Raw genomic sequence first — 21,402 nt, forward strand, 5'->3', positions numbered from 1 at the left:
GAACAATGCCAGGAATTCACTAAATAGTCATTGAATGAGTGAAGAAATGAATGACTAAGGAAGGAAGGGGATTTGGACCATAGGCTGTATCTACTGCTCCCAACAGCATACAACCCCATTTAGATCAACTTGATGGTACCAAGTGACTCTACCGATCTCCAAGCCTCTGGCCTTAATCCTTGTATCTTTCTTCCTAGGGAGGGAGCCCTAGCTGGAGGCTGCTCTTGTGCCAATGACCCTTCCCAATTCTTCCTGTGTCGTAGAAGACAAGATGTGCGAGGGGAATAAGACCACCATAGCCAACCCCCAACTGATGCCCCTGGTGGTGTTCCTGAGTGCCATCTCCTTGGTCACCGTGGGACTCAACCTGTTGGTCCTCTACGCTGTACGGAGTGAGCGGAAGCTACACACTGTGGGGAACCTGTACATTGTCAGCCTCTCTGTGGCAGACCTGATCGTGGGAGCTGTTGTCATGCCCATGAGCATCCTCTACCTCCTCATGTCCAGGTGGTCCCTGGGCCACCCTCTCTGCCTCTTTTGGCTTTCCATGGACTATGTGGCCAGCACCGCATCAATTTTCAGTGTCTTCATCTTGTGCATCGATCGCTATCGCTCTGTCCAGCAGCCCCTCCGATATCTTAAGTATCGTACCAAGACCCGAGCATCAGCCACCATCTTGGGGGCCTGGTTTCTCTCCTTCCTGTGGGTTATTCCAATTCTGGGATGGCATCACTTTATGTCACCGGCCTCGGGACACCGGGAAGACAAGTGCGAAACAGACTTCTATGATGTTACCTGGTTCAAGATCATGACCGCCATCATCAACTTCTACCTGCCCACCTTGCTCATGCTCTGGTTCTATGCCAAGATCTACAAGGCTGTACGGCAGCACTGTCAGCACCGAGAGCTCATCAATGGATCCCTCCCTTCCTTCTCTGAAATTAAGCTGAAGCCAGAGAACCCCAAGGTGGGGGCCAAGAAACCAGGGAAGGAGTCTCCCTGGGAAGTTCTGAAAAGGAAATCAAAAGATGCCAGTGGTGAGCCTGTCATGAAGCCACCATCCCAAGACTCAGAGGAGATGAAATGCCCAGGTGTCTTCAGCCAAGAAGAGGACAAAGAAATGGACAAACTCCACTGCTTTCCACTTAACATTGTGCAGATGCAGACTGAGGCAGAGGGGAGTGGCAGGAGTTATGTAGCTATCAACCAGAGCCAGGGCCAGCTGGAGATAGATGAACAGAGCCTGAGAATGCGTGTGGCCAATGAGATATCAGAGGATCAAATCCTAGGTGATAGCCAATCCTTTTCCCGGACAGACTCAGACACACCCCCAGAGTCAGCATCAGGGAAAAGCAAACCTAGAAGTGGGTCTAGCACAGGACTGGATTACATCAAGTACACTTGGAAGAGGCTCCGCTCACATTCCAGACAGTACGTGTCTGGGTTGCACATGAACCGAGAACGGAAGGCTGCTAAACAATTGGGTTTTATTATGGCGGCCTTCATCCTTTGCTGGATTCCTTACTTTATCTTCTTCATGGTCATTGCCTTCTGCAAAAGCTGTTGCAATGAGCATGTGCATATGTTCACCATCTGGCTTGGCTATATCAACTCCACGCTGAACCCCCTCATTTACCCCTTGTGCAATGAAAACTTCAAGAAGACATTCAAGAAAATTCTCCACATTCGCTCTTAAGGGAGGCTACAAGGGGATGCAACCAAAGTGACACTTAGGCTGTCCCTGAAGAAAATGGAGGATGAGGCCTGTGAGTTGCCAGGCACCTGGGCTTTCCAGAGTCAAAAGAATAGTCTTAAGGACTAGGTAGCTTGGAAGGTTCTTAGACCCATTGGCAGAATAGCACATGTTGGTGGTCAACAGAGAGATTGTACTCTGAGTAGAAAGCAGGATATTTCCAAGAGAATCAGACCTGGATGAGTTCTCCTGCTCCTCAGGAAATGTGGGAGCCTCAGACTCTCACTGTCATTCAAGCTTTCAGACTTGAATTAATTGGAAACTGAAGGGACACGTAGGTAGAGTTTTACTGGAGAATTAGAACTCTCAAGCCTTCCTGGAATGGAGTTATATGACTGTGCAGAGACCTCGCATATGCAGATGGATGCTGTCCCCTTCCAGGGATCACCTTGATAGGCATGACAGCTATTCCATTGTGACTGTCACTTCTCAGAACACCTCTCCTCTGAGCCTCTCCTACAGCTTTCTCCAGAACCAGTGTCTGAACCACCTTGGAAATTCTGCTTTATTATTTCTCACTCATGCACATCTTAGAGTTGATAGGAAATTTTTCAGCTTGTACATTTACTTGTTTGCAACCCCAAATTCCTTTTGGCTATTAACAGAATAATGATAAAAGCTGCCTTCAAAAGAAAAAGAAAAGGCATGTTTTTAATGGTTGCACAATGAAAGCATAAAAAAAGGGAATGGGGAGAAGAAAACTATATCTCTTGAGTGCTGGGCCAGGCTTATCCTCCTTAAGCTCCATGACACTCCATAGCAGGTGGATGGTGTTACTAGAAGAGCAAATTGTGATGTAGCAAGGTGACATAAAGTGCCCAACATCACACAGCTGGTAATGTGAGAGAGTTAGAATGAGAACCCTGTGGGGTTCTGGCTCATTGTAACACGTTTTCTCCAAAAGGCAAAAATTTGTCCTGTTAAGTATGTGCATGTGCGCGCGCACACACACACACACACACACACACACATGCACGCACAACTATTCCTAAGAGTGGTGGCAATTCTCAAAAGGATATGCTGAGAGAAGGAAAAGCTGGCATAGAATATTCCTGAGGCGGCAGAAGGTGATACTTTGAGGGGACAGTGTGCATTTTTATTTGTGAGTTCTGCTGTATTCGTTGAAGAAAAGTCATCATGTTCTTTTATACTCACACCTCTTTAGTAAAAACTAGCAAAGGCATGGAACATACAGTTTTCTTTGGTGTTTACATTGCAATCTGGTTGTGATTTATATTTTAAAACTTAATGCTAAACTGTAATGTATGTAGCCAAATGGAGTGCGTGTACAAGCTGGTATTTTGTGTCCTGTGTTCCTGTTCGCATGATGTTAAAAATGACAGATTTTTACCTGCCTAAAATATGATATTTGAAACTACCTTGTTATGAGTTTGATTTATTTAATTCTCCCTTTCTGAGTCTCTTGGACTGAGAAGATGTATTGAAACATGCTGTCAAATATTATAAGATATGATACAGGATTGCTCTTTGGTTTCTGGTCGCATGTGTAAATGTCTTTAGGAAAGAACTTTTTATAACAAGCCTCACTGTCTGCTTGGCATCCCCCAAAGCTCTTCTTGGTCAAAATTGGGGGAGCTAATGAGACTTTTATCCTGGTTTTGAAAGCTGTAGCTGGTCTGTTTCTAGGTCAAAAAGCCTTTCCCAGAAGACCTGTGAGAGACTTGCTCCCCAAGATCCCTCAGCTTGCTCCCCAAGATCCCTCATAATGAAGGAGCTTTAAAAAGATCACCTCCCACAGACAAATGGCTAAGTGCCCATTATTCGTGTTGATGAATGGTTGAGGCAACTAGTGAAGAGAAGTGGTTATAAGCTCTGACTTTGGGTCAAAGAGACCTGCATCTGAGTCTGATAAGAAGAAATGGTCAATATAACTTGTCAGAACACAAAAAGCCAGGCCCATGCATTATTGAATACAGTGTTTATGGTGCATGCAGAACATCTGGTACATGGTGGGGACTCATATGTAGTTTTAAAACATACTGTGCATATCATATGCCAGGCCCCATGCTTTACCACTGTTATCTAATTTAGCCTTTACACGGATCTCATGAGGGAAACTTCTGTATTTTTACAACTAGGCAAACTGAGGCACGGAAAGAAACTGAGGAATGGGCAGACAGAAAAGGAGAAGTAGGAAGTGGGGGACAGAAAGAGCATAAACCAAATGGCATAATATTCATGCACTCAAGAAAAATCTACATTCAAAAACATATTCTTCATTAATGTATTCATAAGTTAAATATATTCAAAGGGAAAATAAACCATCCTTAGCTTTTGATAAGTAGAAATTCCTTCAAATGATTCTCTTAAGGTCATGTGAAAACCGGTCAATTACTGCATCACATAAATCTTTAAAAGCTTGTGAAACTGTGTCACCTAATAGAAATTGCTATAAATCGTAGAAGCTGGTCATGTTAATAAAAGTGTTCATTCAGAAAAGCCATTAGTCTGCAGATTGGCCATTTGATGATTTGGTCATTTGGCTACTTGGCTTGCAGAAAATTGCTGGTCTCTCTTTTTAAGATGGGCCTTCCAGAGGAGATTTAAGTCAATACAGGGTGAAAAGGCTGCTGGCTGAGATGCATTCTAAGTTCCTTAAATAAATAATGCTTTTAAGATCTAATTTGCCAATATGTCATTCCACAGTGTTTTGGGCTTTCAACGCCTAGGCTGTGCAGCATATGGTTCCCATTGAGCTGCAAGACAAATGATGAAGGTGGATTGACCTGAATCTCTGTGGTCTTGAATAAAGGTCATGGGCCTCATTGCCTTGCTGTGTCCAAGAACATTCTCTGCCTTTTTCTGTGTCCTTGTCTGGCCTCTTTCATGATGCTCCATCATCTTGGTGCCCCAAGGCATGAGCATCAGTTCCAAAGTCCAAAGCTTAAAGAATCATCCTGTGTCTACCTTTGCTGCAATCAACTCTGAAGGGGATTGGGGGTCAGGTGGGACATGTGGTACAAACATGGCTGAAGGACCAACAGTTCCTAGAGAAGTGGAATCATTGTGAGCTGGGTTGAAACTCCAAAAGGTGTTAACTATAAGAATCTTGAAGTCTAGCAGAGGAAACAAGCTTTTAAAAAACTAACTCAACCCAGGCTCATACAGAGTGAAGCCTAGAGGTGGATGGGTGTCATCCTACTGTTTTTTTTTTTTTAAATCAAGTTGGTTACATTCAAAATATACAGTAAAATTTACCCATTTATAATGTAGAGGTCAATGAATCTTGACAGATGTACACACCCATGTCATCCCCATTTCAGTCAAGATATAGAACATTTCCATCATCCCAGCAAGTTCCTCATGCTCCCTCTATGCTCCAGGCAACCAGTGATCTGACTTCTAAACACTATAGATTAGTTTGGCTGATTCTGTAACTTTGCATAAATGGAATTGTATGGTATGTATTCTTTTTTTCCATTTTGTCTAAGATTCACCCACCTTTCAATCAGGTTTATTATTATTATTAATGTTATTAAAGTATAGTTGACAGTGTTATATTAGTTTGCAGTGTACCTGTAGTGATTTGACGATTTTATACATTACTCACTGCTCACCACAGTAAGTGTAGTCACCATACAACGTGATTATAATATTACTGACCGTATTCTCTATGCTGTACTTTTCATCTCCAAGATTTACTTATTTTACAACAGGAATTTTGTACCTCTTAATCCCTTTCACCTATTTTGCCCACTCCCCCACCCCCCTCCCTTCTGGCAACCACCAGTTTGTCTCTGTATTTATAAGTCTGTTTCTTTTTTTTAATTTATTTACTTAAATTCAAGTTAGTTAACATACAGTGTAGTATTGGTTTTGGCTGTAGAACCCAGTGATTCATCACTTACATATGACACCCAGTGCTCATCCCAACAAGTGCCTCCTTAATGCCCATCACCCATTTAGCCCATCCCCCCCCACCGCCCCTCCAGCAATCCTCAGTTTGTTCTCTGTATTTAAGAGTCTCTTGGGGTGCCTGGGTGGCGCAGTCGGTTAAGCGTCCGACTTCAGCCAGGTCACGATCTCGCGGTCCGGGAGTTCGAGCCCCGCGTCAGGCTCTGGGCTGATGGCTCAGAGCCTGGAGCCTGTTTCCGATTCTGTGTCTCCCTCTCTCTCTCTGCCCCTCCCCCGTTCATGCTCTGTCTCTCTCTGTCCCAAAAATAAATAAACGTTGAAAAAAAATTTTTTTTTTAAAAAATAAAAAAAAATAAAAAAAGAAAAGAAGAGTCTCTTATGGTTTGCCTCTCTATTTTTATCTTATTTTACTTTTCCTTCCCTTCCCCTAAGTTCATCTATATTTCTTAAATTCCACATATGAGCGAAAACATATGATATTTGTCTTTCTCTGCCTGACTTATTTTGCTTAGCATAATATCCCTTAGTTCCAACCACATTGTTGTAAATGGCAAGATTTCATTCTTTTTTTTTTTAGTGTTTTTATTTATTTGAGAGAGAGAGAGAGAGAGAGAGAGAGAGAGAGAGACTGAGTGTGAGCGGGGGTGGGGCAGAGAGAGAGGGAGACACAGAATCCAAGACAGGCTCCAGGCTCTGAGCTGTCAGCACAGAGCCCGACATGGGGCTTGAACTCAGAAGCCGTGAGATCATGACCTGAGCCAAAGCCGGAGGCTTAACCAACTGAGCCACCCAGGTGCTCCTCTATGTATATGTATCTTTATCCATTCATCAGTTAATGGACATTTGGGCTCTTTCCATAATTTGGCTATTGTTGATAGCACTGCTATAAACATTGGGGTGCATGTGTCCCTTTGAATCAGCATTTTTGTATCCTTTGGATAAATACCTAGTAGTGCAATTGCTGGGTCATGGGGTAGTTCTATTTTTAATTTTTTGAGGAATCTCCATATTGTTTTACAGAGTGGCTACACCAGTTTGGATTCCACCAGCAGTGCAAAAGGGTTCCCTTTTCTCCACATCCTCACCAACATCTGTTATTTCCTGAGTTGTTCATTTTAGCCATTCTGACAGGTGTGAGGTGGTATCTCACTGTGGCCCTGATTTGTATTTCTCTGATGATGAGTGATATTGAACATCTTTTCATGTGTCTATTAGCCAACTGGATGTCTTCTTTGGAAAAGAGTCTATTCCTGTATTCTGCCCATTTCTTAACTGGGTTATTTGTTTTTTGGGTATTGAATTTGATAAGTTCTTTATACATTTTGGGTACTAACCCTTTATCAGATATGTTGTTTGCAAATATCTTCTCCCATTCTGTCAGTTGTCTTTTAGTGTTGTTGATTGTTTCCTTCACTGTGCAGAATCTTTTTGTCTTGATGAGGTCCCAGTAGTTCATTTTTTTATTTCTCCTGCCTCCGGAGATGTCTAGTAAGAAGTTACTGTCGCCAAAGTCAAAAAGTTTGCTGCTGTTTTCTCCTGTAGCGTTTTGATGGTTTCCCGTCCAACATTTAGGTCTGTCAGCCCCTTTGCATTTATTTTTCTGTATGGTATAAGAAAGTGGTCCAGTTTCATTCTTCTACAGGTCACCGTCCAGTTTTTCCCAGCACCATTTGCTAAAAAGGCTTTTTTCCATTGGATACTCTTTCCTGCTTTGTCAATGATTAGTTGGCCACACATTTGTGGGTCCATTTCTGGGTTCTCTATTCTGTTCCATGGATCTATGTGTCTGTTTTGTTTGTTCATTTGGTTTGTTGTTTAGATTCCACATATAAGTGAAATAATATAGTATTTGACTTTCTCTATCTGACTTACTTAGCTTCATAGGTCTTTCACAGGCCCTTCCTTGTTGTTGCAAATAGCAAGATTTCATTCCTTGTTTATGGCTGAGTAATATTCCAAAGTGTGTGTGTGTGTGTGTGTGTGTGTGTGTAATAACTTCTTTATCTTTTCATCTATTGATTGACACTTGGGCTGCTTCTGTATCTTGGCTATTGTAAATAATGCTGCAGCAAACAGAGGGGTGCGTAAATCTTTCAAAGTTAGTGTTTTTGTTTTCTTTGGGTAAATACCCAATAGTGGAATTACTGGATCATATGGTATTTCTATTTTTAATTTTTTGAGGGACCTCCACTCTGTTTTCCACAGTGGTTTCACCAATTTATATTCCCAACAGTGCACAAAAGTTCCCTTTCCTCCATGCCTTTGCCAACACTTGTTATTTCTTGTCTTTTTTCATACTAGCCATTCTGACAGCTGTGAGGGGATATTACTGTAAGATATTACTGTAGTTTTTATTTGCATTTCCCTGATAATTAGTGGACATTGAGCCTCTTTTCATGCGTCTGTTAGCCTTCTTTAAGTCTTTGGAGAAATGTCTACTCAAGTCCTCTGCCCATTTTTAATGGGATTATTAGTGTGTGTGTGTGTGTGTGTGTGTGTGTGTGTGTGTTGAGTTGTATAAATTCTTTATATGTTTTGGATATTAATTCCTTATCAGATATACCGTTTGCAACTACCTTCTCCCATTCACTAGGTTTTTTTTTGTTTTGTTGGTGATTTATGATGTGCAAAAGCTTTTTATTTTGCTGTAGTCCCAATAGTTTATTTTTGCTTTTGTTTCCCTTGCCTGAGGAGACATATCCATAAATACATTGCTAAGGCCAATGTCCAAGGGATTACTGCCTATGCTTTCTTGTAGGGGTTTTATGGTTTCAGGTCACTTAGGTTTTTAATCCATTTTGGGTTTATTGTGTGTGGTGTACGAAAGTGCTCCAGGTTCATTCTTTTTCATGTGGCTGTCCTGTTTCCCCAGCACCATTTATTGAAGAGACTGTCTTATCTTCATTGTATATTCTTGCCTTCTTTGTAGTAAATTAATTGACCATATAAATGTGGGTTTATTTCTGGGCTCTCTGACCTGTTCCACTGATCGATGTATCTATTTTTCTGCCAGTCTCATACTGTTATTACTACATCTTTGTAGTATATCTTGAAATCAGAGATTATACCTCCAGCTTTACTCTTCTTTCTCAAGATCGCTTTGGCTATTTGGGGTCTTTTTTGGTTCCATACAAATTTTAGGAGTATTTGTTCTAGTTCTATGAAAAATTCTATTGGTATTTTGATAAGAATTGCAATGAATCTGTAGATTGCTCTGGGAAGTATGGACATTTTAACAATATTCTTCCAATCCATGACCATGGAACATCTTTCCATTTGTGTCATCTTCAATTTCTTTCATCAATGTCTTATAGTTTTCAGAATATATGTATTTCACCTCCTTGGTTAAATTTATTCCTAAGTATTCTTTTTGGTGCATCAACTGGGTTTTGAAGACAGAAAGGGTTACACAAACAGAGGAAGTATGAGGCTATTGCAGGGATGGAGATATAAAAGAGCAGAGAGTGCTTAAAACACCAGAATTAATTTGATGTGACCCAAGCATGCAGTCTGAGGAGGCAGTGGCAGGAGCGGAGACTGCTATAGGGAAAGAATTTGCAATGTTGAATTTGACCTGAGCCTTGCACTCCTAAAGCTATGGCTTTTCAACACCCTCCTTCCACCTTTTTTTGTGCTCCAGAAAGAATTTATGGCAAAGAAATATCCATTCCCTTATGACTTAGGTAAGACTCATGGATACTTGTTTACCTGCGACAAGGCAAGACAATCCTTCTGAACTAATCGTTGCCTTAAAATGTTTAGCTGAGCTACTTGTATCCACTGATCAATCAAAACAAAATGCTTTATTAACCAACTTTAGTTAAGCTTCTCCCATACCCTTCAGGTTCCTTATTTTTGACTTACCCTTAGCCTGAGCCAGCATACGACCCCTCCAGAGAATAGGTTGACGTCAAGGTAAAATATTCTCTGATCTACTACTATCCAATCAAGCCACCCTTTCCTCCCACTTTCCCACACCCAGTTCTTTCTAGCCTTCTTCATTCTTCCTTTTGAAGGAAAAATCCTTTTTGCCTAGCCCTTAAGACACTTGCAGATCTTTAGGTCAGAGTGGCTCCCCATTGCAATAGTCCCTTCCCTCCCTTTCCCCCTCCCCCTTGCAATAATCCTTTCGAATAAAGTATCTCCTTACTAAATCTGGATTTGTTTTCTTATTTGGCAGAGTCAAACACACTTGCATTAGAATCCTATCCCCAAAGCTCTTTAACCTTCAGCAAGACACTTAACTTTTCCTAGTCTCTGTTCATGTGTAAGATGGGGGAGAATATGATACGTTTCAGGGCCTTTGTGGCGATTAGAAGATATGACAGCCTGGAAACATAGTAGTTAATAGTAGTCATTATTGTTGCTATTGAGTCTTTTGAGCCACATCAGAGTCACTTTCATTCCTTATGAACGAATGCCCTTATATGTCACATTAAGTTTGTACTCATTATTGTGTCTTCAGTACCTGACCAATGCTTGGCACACAGTATATGCTCAATAAATAATTTGGCATGACTGCCTTTATCCCACTGACAGCGGGGAGCTATGAGAATAATGCCTAGTTTAGAAAGAGCAGGTTGGGGCGCCTGGGTGGCGCAGTCGGTTAAGCGTCCGACTTCAGCCAGGTCACGATCTCGCGGTCCGTGAGTTCGAGCCCCGCGTCGGGCTCTGGGCTGATGGCTCAGAGCCTGGAGCCTGTTTCCGATTCTGTGTCTCCCTCTCTCTCTGCCCCTCCCCCGTTCATGCTCTGTCTCTCTCTGTCCCAAAAATAAATAAAAAAACGTTGAAAAAAAAAATTTTAGAAAGAGCAGGTTAATCACTGGCGACCTTCACGGGCTTTTACCTATTAAAATTCTCATCTGTCTTCACACTTGCCTCTTCACTGACACGACACCTGGGATACGTTTAATGCCGCCTCTCTTGGAAAATGGAAATGACCGTAATTCCTGTCTTCCTCTGAAATCGAAAGAAAGCGGAGGAGTTTTTTTCAAAGCATGACAGGCATAGACGCATTCCCATAGCCAATAAAGTGGCTTATCACCCGAAGCTCAGCCCTTATCAGAGGGCCTCGCCCACCTGCTGATGCTCCGCCTTCCCGGCAACTCAAGATCCTCCCACTCAGGCCGGTGCTAGGGGCTCATTTACCAGGTTGGCTCGCGCCTCCGTGTGCGCATGCGCACCACTGACCGCAGGCGGACGGGGCGGGGACAATTGCGTCATCGGGGCGCGCGCTGCGGCCGACGCTGTGGTTGCCGGAAGTTGAGTGGCGGTAAGTGAGCCGCGCTGCGGAGGGAGTAGTGGGGTCCTGCGGGCTGGGTTTTGGAGGCCTGGCGGGAAGGGGCGAGCTCGGCTGTGAGGACGAGGGTCGTGGCAGAATTCAGGTTCCTCCCTCCTCCAGGGAGTCACTGACTCCAGCTCTCGCCCTCCTCCTGCCGCGTCCCGTCGGACTGGTTTCAGCCCGGGGTCTTCTGACTAGAAACCTCCTGATGTTCTAAGTCAGTCCCTCCTGGCGTCTGGCAGGGATGGTTCTCAACCTTCGATGTTGGGACACCAGAGATAGGACGCCAGTTCTCATCCTGGCTTTGCCCGGGATTTGCTGTGTGACTCTGGCATGTCACCTCTTTGTGAGCCTCTCTTCCCTCATCTGTTAAATGGGAGTGATAATAACGTCATTTGTGAAGCCAGGGTGTTAAATGAAGTCACTTCTTTCTCAGGGCTTTCTAAGCTAAGGTTTTCGACTCTTCAGTTTGGTCCAGGGATTACAAACTTTAGTGCTTATTCCATCAGGTAAAGTATAAATGTAGGTGTAAGGAATTTCCATGTCAGAAAAAGTCAAACTTATATTTTTACTGAGTTGAGTTTTATAAGCAAGCACAGTACTAACATTTACTAACATTTATGAAATTGGAGAAGTGAAAACAAAACTTTTGTGTTGCACGCGTGTAATCTCTTGATTTTTAAACACTGACTACTACAGTTTTTTTCAACGCTAATTAAAAAAAATTTTTTTTTAATTCTGTGAATGAAACCAGGTGTATCTGTGATTGCCAGTTCCAGACCTTCAGACCTCTGGGTCCCAGTCTGCCTTTCCCATTGCATACTTGCATTTCTTCTGTGACACCCCTGCCCACTGGTTAAATTTCTTTGGTGGCAGAAAACTATTTCTGGTTATTCTTGTTTGGATTTCCCCTAACTCTGACTTAAGTCTATACCATAATCTCGGCTCATTGTCCCTCCTTCAGACTCTTCGGATCTCCCTTCCAATTTATTGCCCACACATCCTTGAAGGCTGCTGGTTTGTTTTCCTCTTCACACCATTTCTTCTCCAGGCTGAGTACATTTAATATATTTACCTGTAGTAAACTCCATAACAACCAAAAATTTTGTGATGTGCCAGGCATTACCATAAGTACTGGTGATGGGGGGGGGGGGTAAAATTAGACCGATTTCAGATTTCAGGGAGCCTACTTTTTGATCCTGGTGGTGGCAGTTGTGGTGATTGCCAATAATACAGAGCTTTTAGTGGGCGGTAGGTGTTTCAGATCCTGTTAGTATCCTGTTCAGGGGCGCCTGGGTGGCGCAGTCGGTTAAGCGTCCGACTTCAGCCAGGTCACGATCTCGCGGGCCGTGGGTTCGAGCCCCGCATCGGGCTCTGGGCTGATGGCTCAGAGCCTGGAGCCTGTTTCCGATTCTGTGTCTCCTTCTCTCTCTGCCCCTCCCCCGTTCATGCTCTGTCTCTCTCTGTCCCAAAAATAAAATAAACGTTGAAAAAAAAAAAATTAAAAGCTAGCTGGCCGGGATGACTTCTCTGAGGAGGTGACTTTGGAACTAACATTTGAATGAAGAAAAAGCCAGCCTTGCTAAAGCTCATCTTGCCTAATTATACTTCCATCCCCCAGTTCTGCGCTGTAGTCTTGTTAAACTGTTTACAGGTTGTATCTCACTTGTAGCCTTTGGCTCCTGCTGCTCCTGCTTCCTAAAAGATCTCCCCTTCGCCCTCCCATTTTTCTTGGCCAACTCCTCCCTGCCCCTCATGTGACAAGATTGTGAAATTCTTAAAGGAATCGTGTACCGGGCTCTTGTTCAAGATGCCCATCCCTGTCCTCGAGGAATTAATTATTTTTTAAGTCAAGGACATAGACAACAGCACTGTGGAATGCAGCTATTGTAGAGATTTGCCAGAGGAGGACTTAGGGTGATCACAAGTCAGGCTGAGGCATCAGAGAAGTTTTCTGTGAGGAGGCATCGCTTTACTCAAGGCCTGAAGGATGAGCAAGATTAGTCAGGTGAAGAGGCATGGGAGGTGGGATGACATTGCAGACATTGGGAGTGGGGAGGGCTGTAGGTAACTTGCATCGTTCACCTCGGCTAAGAAGTGACTGTGGAAAGGTAAGCAGGAGGCAGATCACAAAGGACCTTGCGGGCAATATAAGGTTGTATAATCTAATATATGATATATAATTAGGAGCACAGAATTTGGACTGTAAGTTACATGCTGGCTTTGCCATTGAACTAGTTTTGCTACCTGGGGCTGGTCACTCCCTTTCTAAACTTCAGTTTCCTTATCTGTAAGCCATCCTCCCAGGGTTGCTGTGAGGATTGAATAGTATATGTTACCCACTTGCTAGATGGTAAATGATCAATAGTAGCAGTTAATATTACCGTGCAAAGAAGTTTGCACTTTATTTTGAAAGTGTGGTGTCAGAGAGTTGCAGTGAAAGTTGAAGAAGGGGTGTGATGTGCTCTCATCTATTTTAAATTTTTTAAATATTTATTTATTTTTGAGAGACAGAGAGACAGAGAGCCAGCAGGGGAGGGGCCGAGAGAGGGGGGAGACACAGAATCCGAAGCGGACTCCAGGCTCTGAGCTGTCAGCACAGAGCCCGACGCGGGGCTCGAACCCATGAACTGTGAGATCATGACCTGAGCTGAAGTCGGACTCAACCGACTGAGACACCCAGGCTCCCCTGCTCTCATCTGTTTTAAATTACTCAGGCTCTCCCATGGTGACTACACTGGACAGGGCAGTGTAGTGACTACTCCCATGGTGACTACACTGGACATGGTGACTACACTGGACAGGGCAGACCCAGCAGGAAGACCAGTCAGGGCACTGTTCTGTGGTCCAGGTAGCGGAGGAGGAAGGCCTGAACCAAGGCAGTGGCTAAGCCAAGGGAGAAAGATGGGTGGGTTTAAGGGGTAAAGGAGGTGCTGGACTGGTAGCTGGATAACACCACCTGGGGAGAGGAGGAAGGTGAATTGGGATACGGGGTGCTGAGGGATGGATCCTGTGTGTGGACATAAGTAATAACAAAATTCTTTTGATTAGTGGCCCTTGATTGGTTATCCCTCACTTCCTCGGAGGTTTTATTTGGAAATCCAAATGGCCTCTTTTATCCACTTTTACCCTTGGGAAATGAATTTCAGGACTGCCTTCCTCCTCCTTTTTCTGTTTCCTGATCCTTCTACCTATCTCCAGTATAAGTAAGGCCTGGTTGTGTATTCAAGGAAGAATAATTAGATGCTGCTTTGTTACCCAGTAGGGAGTATGCATCTCTGTGGTCTTGGCAGACTGGGTAACAGCTCAGTCTCATTCCAGCCTCTGCAACCCCCTCCCCCACCACCCCAACCATGATCACCTTTGGGCTTTTCTCACCTTCTTTGTTGTGATTACTTTCCTTTGAACTTGTTCCTGTTTGACAGTCTCTCCTTGAGTGTGTAGTATAGAAAGGAAGGCCTCTTTTCTCTAGGAGTCTGACCAGAGGGAGCAGGACTGTACTTTTTTTGTGGAGACCTGAGGCCCCCTGTCTTTGTTGTAGACACACCTGCCCTTGACACTGTCATGCTGTGGGCTCCCAGCACTGCTTGACACTCCCCCTTGTGTTTGGACAGCTCTCTTGCCCATCTTCTCCTTGTCTTTCAGATTTCCATTCCTCTCCCAGCCTCCTAACCTGGACTTTGACTTCACTAAGTTGCAGCCATCAATGAAGGCTCCTCAGCTTCTGTCACTTACTGACTTGTCTCCAGCTGACTGTATCACTTCACCTCTGTGAAAGAAATGTGTTTAAGGCTGATTCTTTTACTTGTGCTGAGGTTCCATTGTTCTGTTTCTTTCCTGTTTAACCATCTCTTCTCATTTAAATATCTGGAAAAGACGAAACACCTTCACATCACATCACATCACATCACATCACATCACATCACATCACATCACATCACATCACATCATCTCTTCCTATCCACGTTTGTTGACTTCCTGAAGTCATCATTTGCTAAAATCCTTCTTCTGTCCCACCTGTCCTCCAAAATTGCCCTTCCTCGTCTTCAGACCTTCACGTTGCCCGAACCCCTGAAAGTTTTCCCTTACCTTTTGAATTCTGAGCACATTTCATATTGCTGATATTCCTTTGTGTTATCTGTCTGGCCATTTCCCCCTCAGCTTCCATTGTGGGTCACCCCCCCCTCCTTTTGTTCATTAAATGCTAGTTTTCTCCAAGGTTCTGCCTTATACTCTGTGCTCTTCTCACCCACAACTTCAACTCCCACTTATGTGCCAAGGACCCCTATTTTGTATGTTGAGCTGAGATCTCTCCTGCAGGCCAGGCCTCAGACTCAGTGAGCCCAAAATTAATCTCATCAGCTTCCCTTCTTTCTACAAAGCTGCCCTTCCAAAGCTGCCCTTCTTTCTACATCCTTTCCTCTGACTCATTCCCCTTCTTCCATTTAGTCATTCACATCAGAGCACTGCAGTTGTCTTGGCCTTTTCCCTCTTCTCCCATCCCAGGCAGTCATCAGAGTTCTACAGATTCTCCTTCCTTGATGTCTCCTGACACATTTTCTCCTCCATTGCTTCTCCCATTACCTTCTCCCATTACTTTAGGCTCTTCTTGCTTCTTGCCTATATTCCTGCACAACCACTGAGCTGCTTGCCCTGTCTGGTGCTCACTGGTACTGGAGTATCGTTCCTAAAATACAGATCTTTGCTAAAATACAAATCCCTGCTTCTTCAGTCCAATTTAGATACCCCTCCGTCCTCCCATAACACCCTGTACAAACACTTATACTATACCATATGGTACTTGTTTTATCCACAGATTGCTATACTGTCATTCCTGGTATGTATAACCCTCAAAACTTAGGTCCTGAAAGGCAGAGACCTTAGTCTCTTTTGCCATTGAGTGCTGAAATACAGCACGGGAACTGTACATAACATAATGTTTGTTGAAGGGATAACTAAATGGAAATCCCCATGTCTTTCACACATGTTTTGTTGATAACGTCAGTCCTATTTTTGAATGACTTCTGTATCAGATACATGCATTTTCTTTTTTTTAAATTTTTAAGTGTTTATTATTCTGAGAGAGAGAGAGAGCTCGTGCACAAGTGAGGGAGGGGCAGAGATAGAGGGAGGCACAATATGCTGAGCTGTCAGCCAGAGCCCGATGTGGGGCTCAAATTCATGGACCACAACATCATGACCTGAGCCAAAGTCAGATGCTTAACTGACTGAGCCACCCAGGTGCCCCTCAGGTACATGCATTTTCTAATTGAATCCTCACAATAATTCTACAGCAGGTAGTGTCCCATCTTACAGGTGGGGAAGAAGGCTCAGAAAAGTTAAATGACTTGCCCGAGGTTGTGTGGCTAGATGTAGCAGATGTCGGGTTTTTTTAATTTTTATTTATTTTTATTTTTTTAATGTTTATTCATTTTTTGAGAGAGAGAGAGGGAGACACAGAATCTGAAGCAGGCTCCAGGCTCCAAGATGTCAGCACAGAGCCTTACACGGGGCTTGACCCCACAAACTGTGAGATCATGACCTGAGTTGGATGCTTCACGGACTGAGCCACCCAGACACCCCTCAGAGGTGGGATTTTAACTCCAGTCTCTCTGGCTCATGAAGCTGTGTCCTTCCATTATCATACTGCCTCCAGTGCCTGCACTGTTGTCCAGCTGTTGTTTTGGACTGAGATTTAAGACCCTGTATTTATCTCTGAAATTTTTAGTCTTGTTAAAATAGGCCTGTTATTCCAGGTGGTCAGAATCTTTTGTATTGTGAAGTTTTGTTATCCATCATATTGCCTATTCCTTCCTGCTTCATGTCATGTATAGAATTGATAAGCAAACCTATATCAATCATCAAAGTCACTGGTAAATGTAGTAAGTATACCTTTTTGAATATATTTGTTTATGTGGTTTATGTGTCTTTTTCCCTGCTCTAAGCCCCTAACACAATGTTCAGCACACATCAACCACTTAGTAAATATTGATGAATATTCATTCATGTAGATAAATAAAAATAAATAGATTAGGACCAAAGACTGAACCAATGACTTATCACAGTTAGCCCCTTTCTTTTATATATATGTATATTTTTGTTTATACATATAATTGTATTTATTATACTACTTATTATTAAGATTTATTTTTGGGAGGGAATCCCAAGCAGGCTCCATGCTGTCGGCACAGAGCCCAATGCAGGGCTCGATCTCACAAACCATGAGATCATTTCCTGAGCAGAGATCAAGAGTTGGATGTTTAACCAACTGAGCCACCCAGATGCCCCTATTAGTTCCTTTCTTATTAACACCAGTTCATATCGTAACCAGCATTCTTCAGATAAGATTATTTTACCAGTTTGTAGTCTCTCTGATTATGTTGGAATCCAATTATGACAGCTTCATCTTGTCTACCAGGATATTTGGAGAGGTCTTTTCAGAGGCCTTCCTAGGTCCAGATATCCTATATCCTATATCTGGTTCTTCTTTGATCAAGGAAGAAAAGCAGTTACTCTCACGACTCCTTCTTAAACCATAGTGGCCTCTTAGGATTAATACTCAAGACTGCCATATACAGTTGTGCAGGTTGTGCGCTGCCCAAGAGGCCACATCTGAGGGGGTTTTTGTTTGGATCATAGGCATCATGAATTTACTTTTGTAGTGACAATTTTCTGGCAGACAAAGGTAAAATGTCTTGGGTCAACCTAATCAATGTATTACAACAATTTTCTAAGGAAAGGAAGTAAAATGTCTCCAGGAGGGGGTATAGTTTTCTAATTGCACAGAAGTGACATGTGGTCTGGAATGGCCCACATGCCACCTTTCCTGAGCAAAACCTCTGTCCACTAGGCTGTAGAATCCATCCTTATTCTTATCTTTGGAAATCAAATATTTTGGAAATCTGGTAACGTGTTGGGTTGGCCCAATTTTTCAGCACCTCTTCCTTTTCCAGGACTTCTTAGATATCACCAGAAATGAAACCACAGAGCCTCTGTTACTCAGAAGCTAGACTCCATAACTCAGCCAGCTTTTAGGAAACCATGCCAGATTTTACCTGTTGGTTGACATGAGGCCTCTCTAGCGATCCTGGTGAATCCAGGTGGCTGTCCCTTGTATATAGAATGAAGCAACATGACACTGTTGATTGGTGCAGTTAACAAAAAGGACTCTGAAGCAGGCATGCTGTTTCCATGTTCCTTGTGTTGTCTTTCTCCTCTCTCACAGGCTCTCTCAGCTTTTACTATCCCTCCCTCGTGGGCTTGCCACGCCCCACAACACTGGTATCCAGTGCGTCCATTCTCAAAAGCAGGCTGAACAACAGCACGTTGTATGTGAAGGTTAAGGTTATCATAGCAGAAGGAAAACAAAGGAAAAACTCCCAGGAGTAACCAGTGAGAATGAAGGTTACAGTTTGAAGACAGTGGAGGTGACTGCCAGTTCTCTCATTGACCAAGGTGGCATGCATGGAGGTGAGGGAGACAACCCGTCCATAATAGCAGCTATCCTGCCTGCTTATGTGATCAGCTGCGGCCACCTATCAGTACAGTCACACACACAAAAAAGCCACTTTCGATGACTCGGTGTCTTGTGGAGACCTCAGTTTGGCCCAGGGGCATCTTGACTGTAATGCGATTTTTAAAGGGAATTGAGACTTCCGAACCCAGCTGGTTCCCCTGTCGGAGTCCTGAGTTTTCATCTTCCAGTAAAGCCTAATCTGTCTTCGAAGTTTGGAACTTTGCCCCCCTCCTTTTGGAAGGGAGGGCCTGTAAACCTCCCTCTTTGGCAGCCTTGCACATTATTTCCAAAACTCGTGAAGTTGCAGGACGTCATTAGCCGGCAAAATGTGCATTGGCTTCGTAGGCCAAAGAGGCCCCCTCCCCACTCCTGGCCATCTCCCCCTTTTTTTTTTTTAACCCATCAGCTTACATACTCTGTTTGTCAGCAGGACTTGGCCATGTGGTTTGGTGCTTATTTTAATGACTGCCAGAGCTCACAGCCCCGCAGCTGGGAAAATGAGAACAGAAGTCTGCTCTATGTGCTCCATTTTGGCCCAGAGACGGCACTTCAGGGCCAAATTGCGGTTGTTCTGGTGCTTCTGCTAAGTGAATGGCCCCACGTGGCCTGCGAGAAATTGAACACAAAGTGCTCCTAACCCTTAGCACTTGTTCCTCTGGACTTGCCCTTGATGACCTATAGCAGGAGACCATCCGTTTCATTTTAATTAAACCTCTGCTGTGACTGCAGTGCTCCTTTGAGGGAGGTGAGGCTTACACAAGGCACTTTTGAGATGGAGAAAGTTTTCACAGTGAACACAGAGAAGGGCAGCTGCATTAGGCAGGCAGCGTTGGCTAATGTAAGGTACGGGGCATGTGTTGACAATCTGAGGGCACTGCCACTTAGGCTGACTGCGCCAGGCCCCTGAACAGGCACATCACGCCCTTTCTCATTTAGCTCTCCCAACAACCTCACGGGTTGGCTGGAATTATCCTTATTTTACAGATGAGGAAATCAAGGCACAGGGGATGAAGTTACCCGCCCAAGGCTCCTCAGCCAGTGAGAGGTGGAATTGGGCACTCATGCTTGGGTCTCTCTGAAGACCGGGCTCCCCACTGTCACATTAGCATCCTTTCTCTGAACGACTGGAAGTTCCCCTGACCTCCCCAAACAACAAACAAACAAACAAAAAAAACAAAACCCCAACAACATACAGGGAAAAGTCAGAGCAAGGCATTTTTATTAGAACAGTTAGGCTAGTCTGTTTCTCTGCTGTCCCTCCAAGGGTTTAGTTTCCCTGAAGACAGGTTTGTTTGTTTCATCACTGTGATTTTTGTTCATTTTCTACCAGTTGACTTCTTCATTTCCAGAAATCCTACCCTGTAATATCTGCTGCATCCAATCCTATTGCCTACCCTCCCTTGGAGGGAGACCAGTTGGACAGACTCACCAGGGAGCATTCCCGGTCCAATTAATTACATAAGCAGTAAAGCCAAAATACTTCCGTCTTCAGTATCTTTAATAACAAATGCCAGAAAAATTTATGGAAATGATATTTCTTTTATACTTATTTAGAGCAATGAGTTTCTTTTCACCAAAGCTAGATTTTAAATAGGTCATCTGTTAACTATTAAGTGAATACAGGAAGGTTCTGTGTAGGATCATTATAGCTTGAATATAGGGCTTTCGGTTTTACTTTTTTTGTTCAGGTATAGTCTGCATATGGTAAAGTACATTAATCGTAAATATATAGCTCATGGATTTTTGCATATGTATGTGCTCTGAAACCACCTCCCAGCTCAAGGAAAATGGAATGTTTCCAGCTCTCCAGGAGGCTTCTTACTGCCCCTTTCCAGTCAGTAGCCCCACCCCACCCTGTAATTACTATTCTAACTTCTTTCACGTAATTGGTTTTGCCTGTTCAGTATAGCATAGGCTGGGTGTGTGCAGGCGCTAAAATTGTCTTCATATTTTATTTTGGAACAGTTTCAAATTTGCAGAAACCTTACAAGAATAAGACAGACCTCTCATATACCCTTCTCCAGAGATTCCAGGCAGATTTTGTCCCAGTAGCACCCTTTATGAAAGCAGAGTGTCAAGCCAGCATCACATGTTGCCCCCGGTTGTTGTGTCTTTCTCTTTTACTCTGGAACAATTCCCTAGTCTTCCCTTGACCTTGACACTTTTTTTTTTTAATGTTTATTTATTTTTGAGAGAGAGAGAGACAGAATGTGAGCAGGGAAGGGACGGAGAGAGAAACAGAGAGAGGGAAACACAGAATCCGAAGCAGGCTCCAGGTTCTGAGCTGTCAGCACAGAGTCCATCATGGGCTCAAACTCATGAACCAAGAGATCATGATCTGAGCCGAAGTCGAACGCTTAACCGACTGAGCCACCCAGGTGCCCCAAGATCTTGACACTTTTGAAGATTGTAAGCCAGTCTCAGTCATTTTGTACAATGTTTTCCAGTTTGGGTTTACCTAACGTTTCTTCTCAATGAGACCCACGTCATTTGCTTTCAGAGGAGTGGTATGGATGTTTGTGCTTTTCACTGCATTCTATCAGATAGCATATGTATCTGTGTCCCATTGCTGCTGGTGTTGACTTCAATCCCTGCATTAAGATGGTGTCTGCCAGATTTTGTCACTGTAGAGTTACTTTTTCTCTCCTTTGAAATTAATAGTTGTTTTTTTGTTTTTGTTTTTGTTTTTTTTTTTTTTGGTGGAGAGATACTTTGAGACTGTGGATGTAGGCCTTTGACTTCTGTACCGATGGCAATACTTTCAGGAAGAAAGATCTATACTAACTTTATACTTGGTTGGGTGAGATTTCATTTCAGTTGATTTGTACATGCATATCTCTTATCCACTAAGATCTTAGTCCTAAAAAACGATAACAGATTTATTTCTAAGTCATATGGCATATTTCCAAGTGTTCTTCATGATTGCTTGCTCTGATCTCCATATTCCATTGTAATAAGCTTGGAGTTTGTCTTTCC

General features: G+C 43.4%; 2 protein-coding genes across 2 annotated transcripts in view; both read left to right on the forward strand.

Moving 5' to 3' along the window:
• The window catches only part of HRH1 (histamine receptor H1), a 79,511-nt gene extending 76,380 nt beyond the window's left edge, over positions 1-3,131 (forward strand). The window contains exon 2 of the mRNA XM_047096735.1: positions 198-3,131. Coding sequence (XP_046952691.1) covers positions 233-1,696 — 1,464 coding nt within the window. The 5' untranslated portion in view covers positions 198-232 and the 3' untranslated portion in view covers positions 1,697-3,131. The remainder of the gene's footprint in view (positions 1-197) is intronic.
• A 7,710-nt stretch (positions 3,132-10,841) lies between these two features.
• ATG7 (autophagy related 7) overlaps positions 10,842-21,402 on the forward strand; it is a 248,663-nt gene continuing 238,102 nt past the window's right edge. Inside the window, exon 1 of the mRNA XM_047096223.1 lies at positions 10,842-10,901. The gene's annotated coding sequence lies outside the window, so the exon portion shown is untranslated. The remainder of the gene's footprint in view (positions 10,902-21,402) is intronic.

The sequence above is a fragment of the Lynx rufus genome, unplaced genomic scaffold (genome assembly GCF_022079265.1).
Source record: "Lynx rufus isolate CCGP_SWC_20201006 ecotype Redwood Valley unplaced genomic scaffold, mLynRuf1.p SCAF_4, whole genome shotgun sequence".
NCBI classification, from domain to species: Eukaryota; Metazoa; Chordata; class Mammalia; order Carnivora; family Felidae; genus Lynx; species Lynx rufus.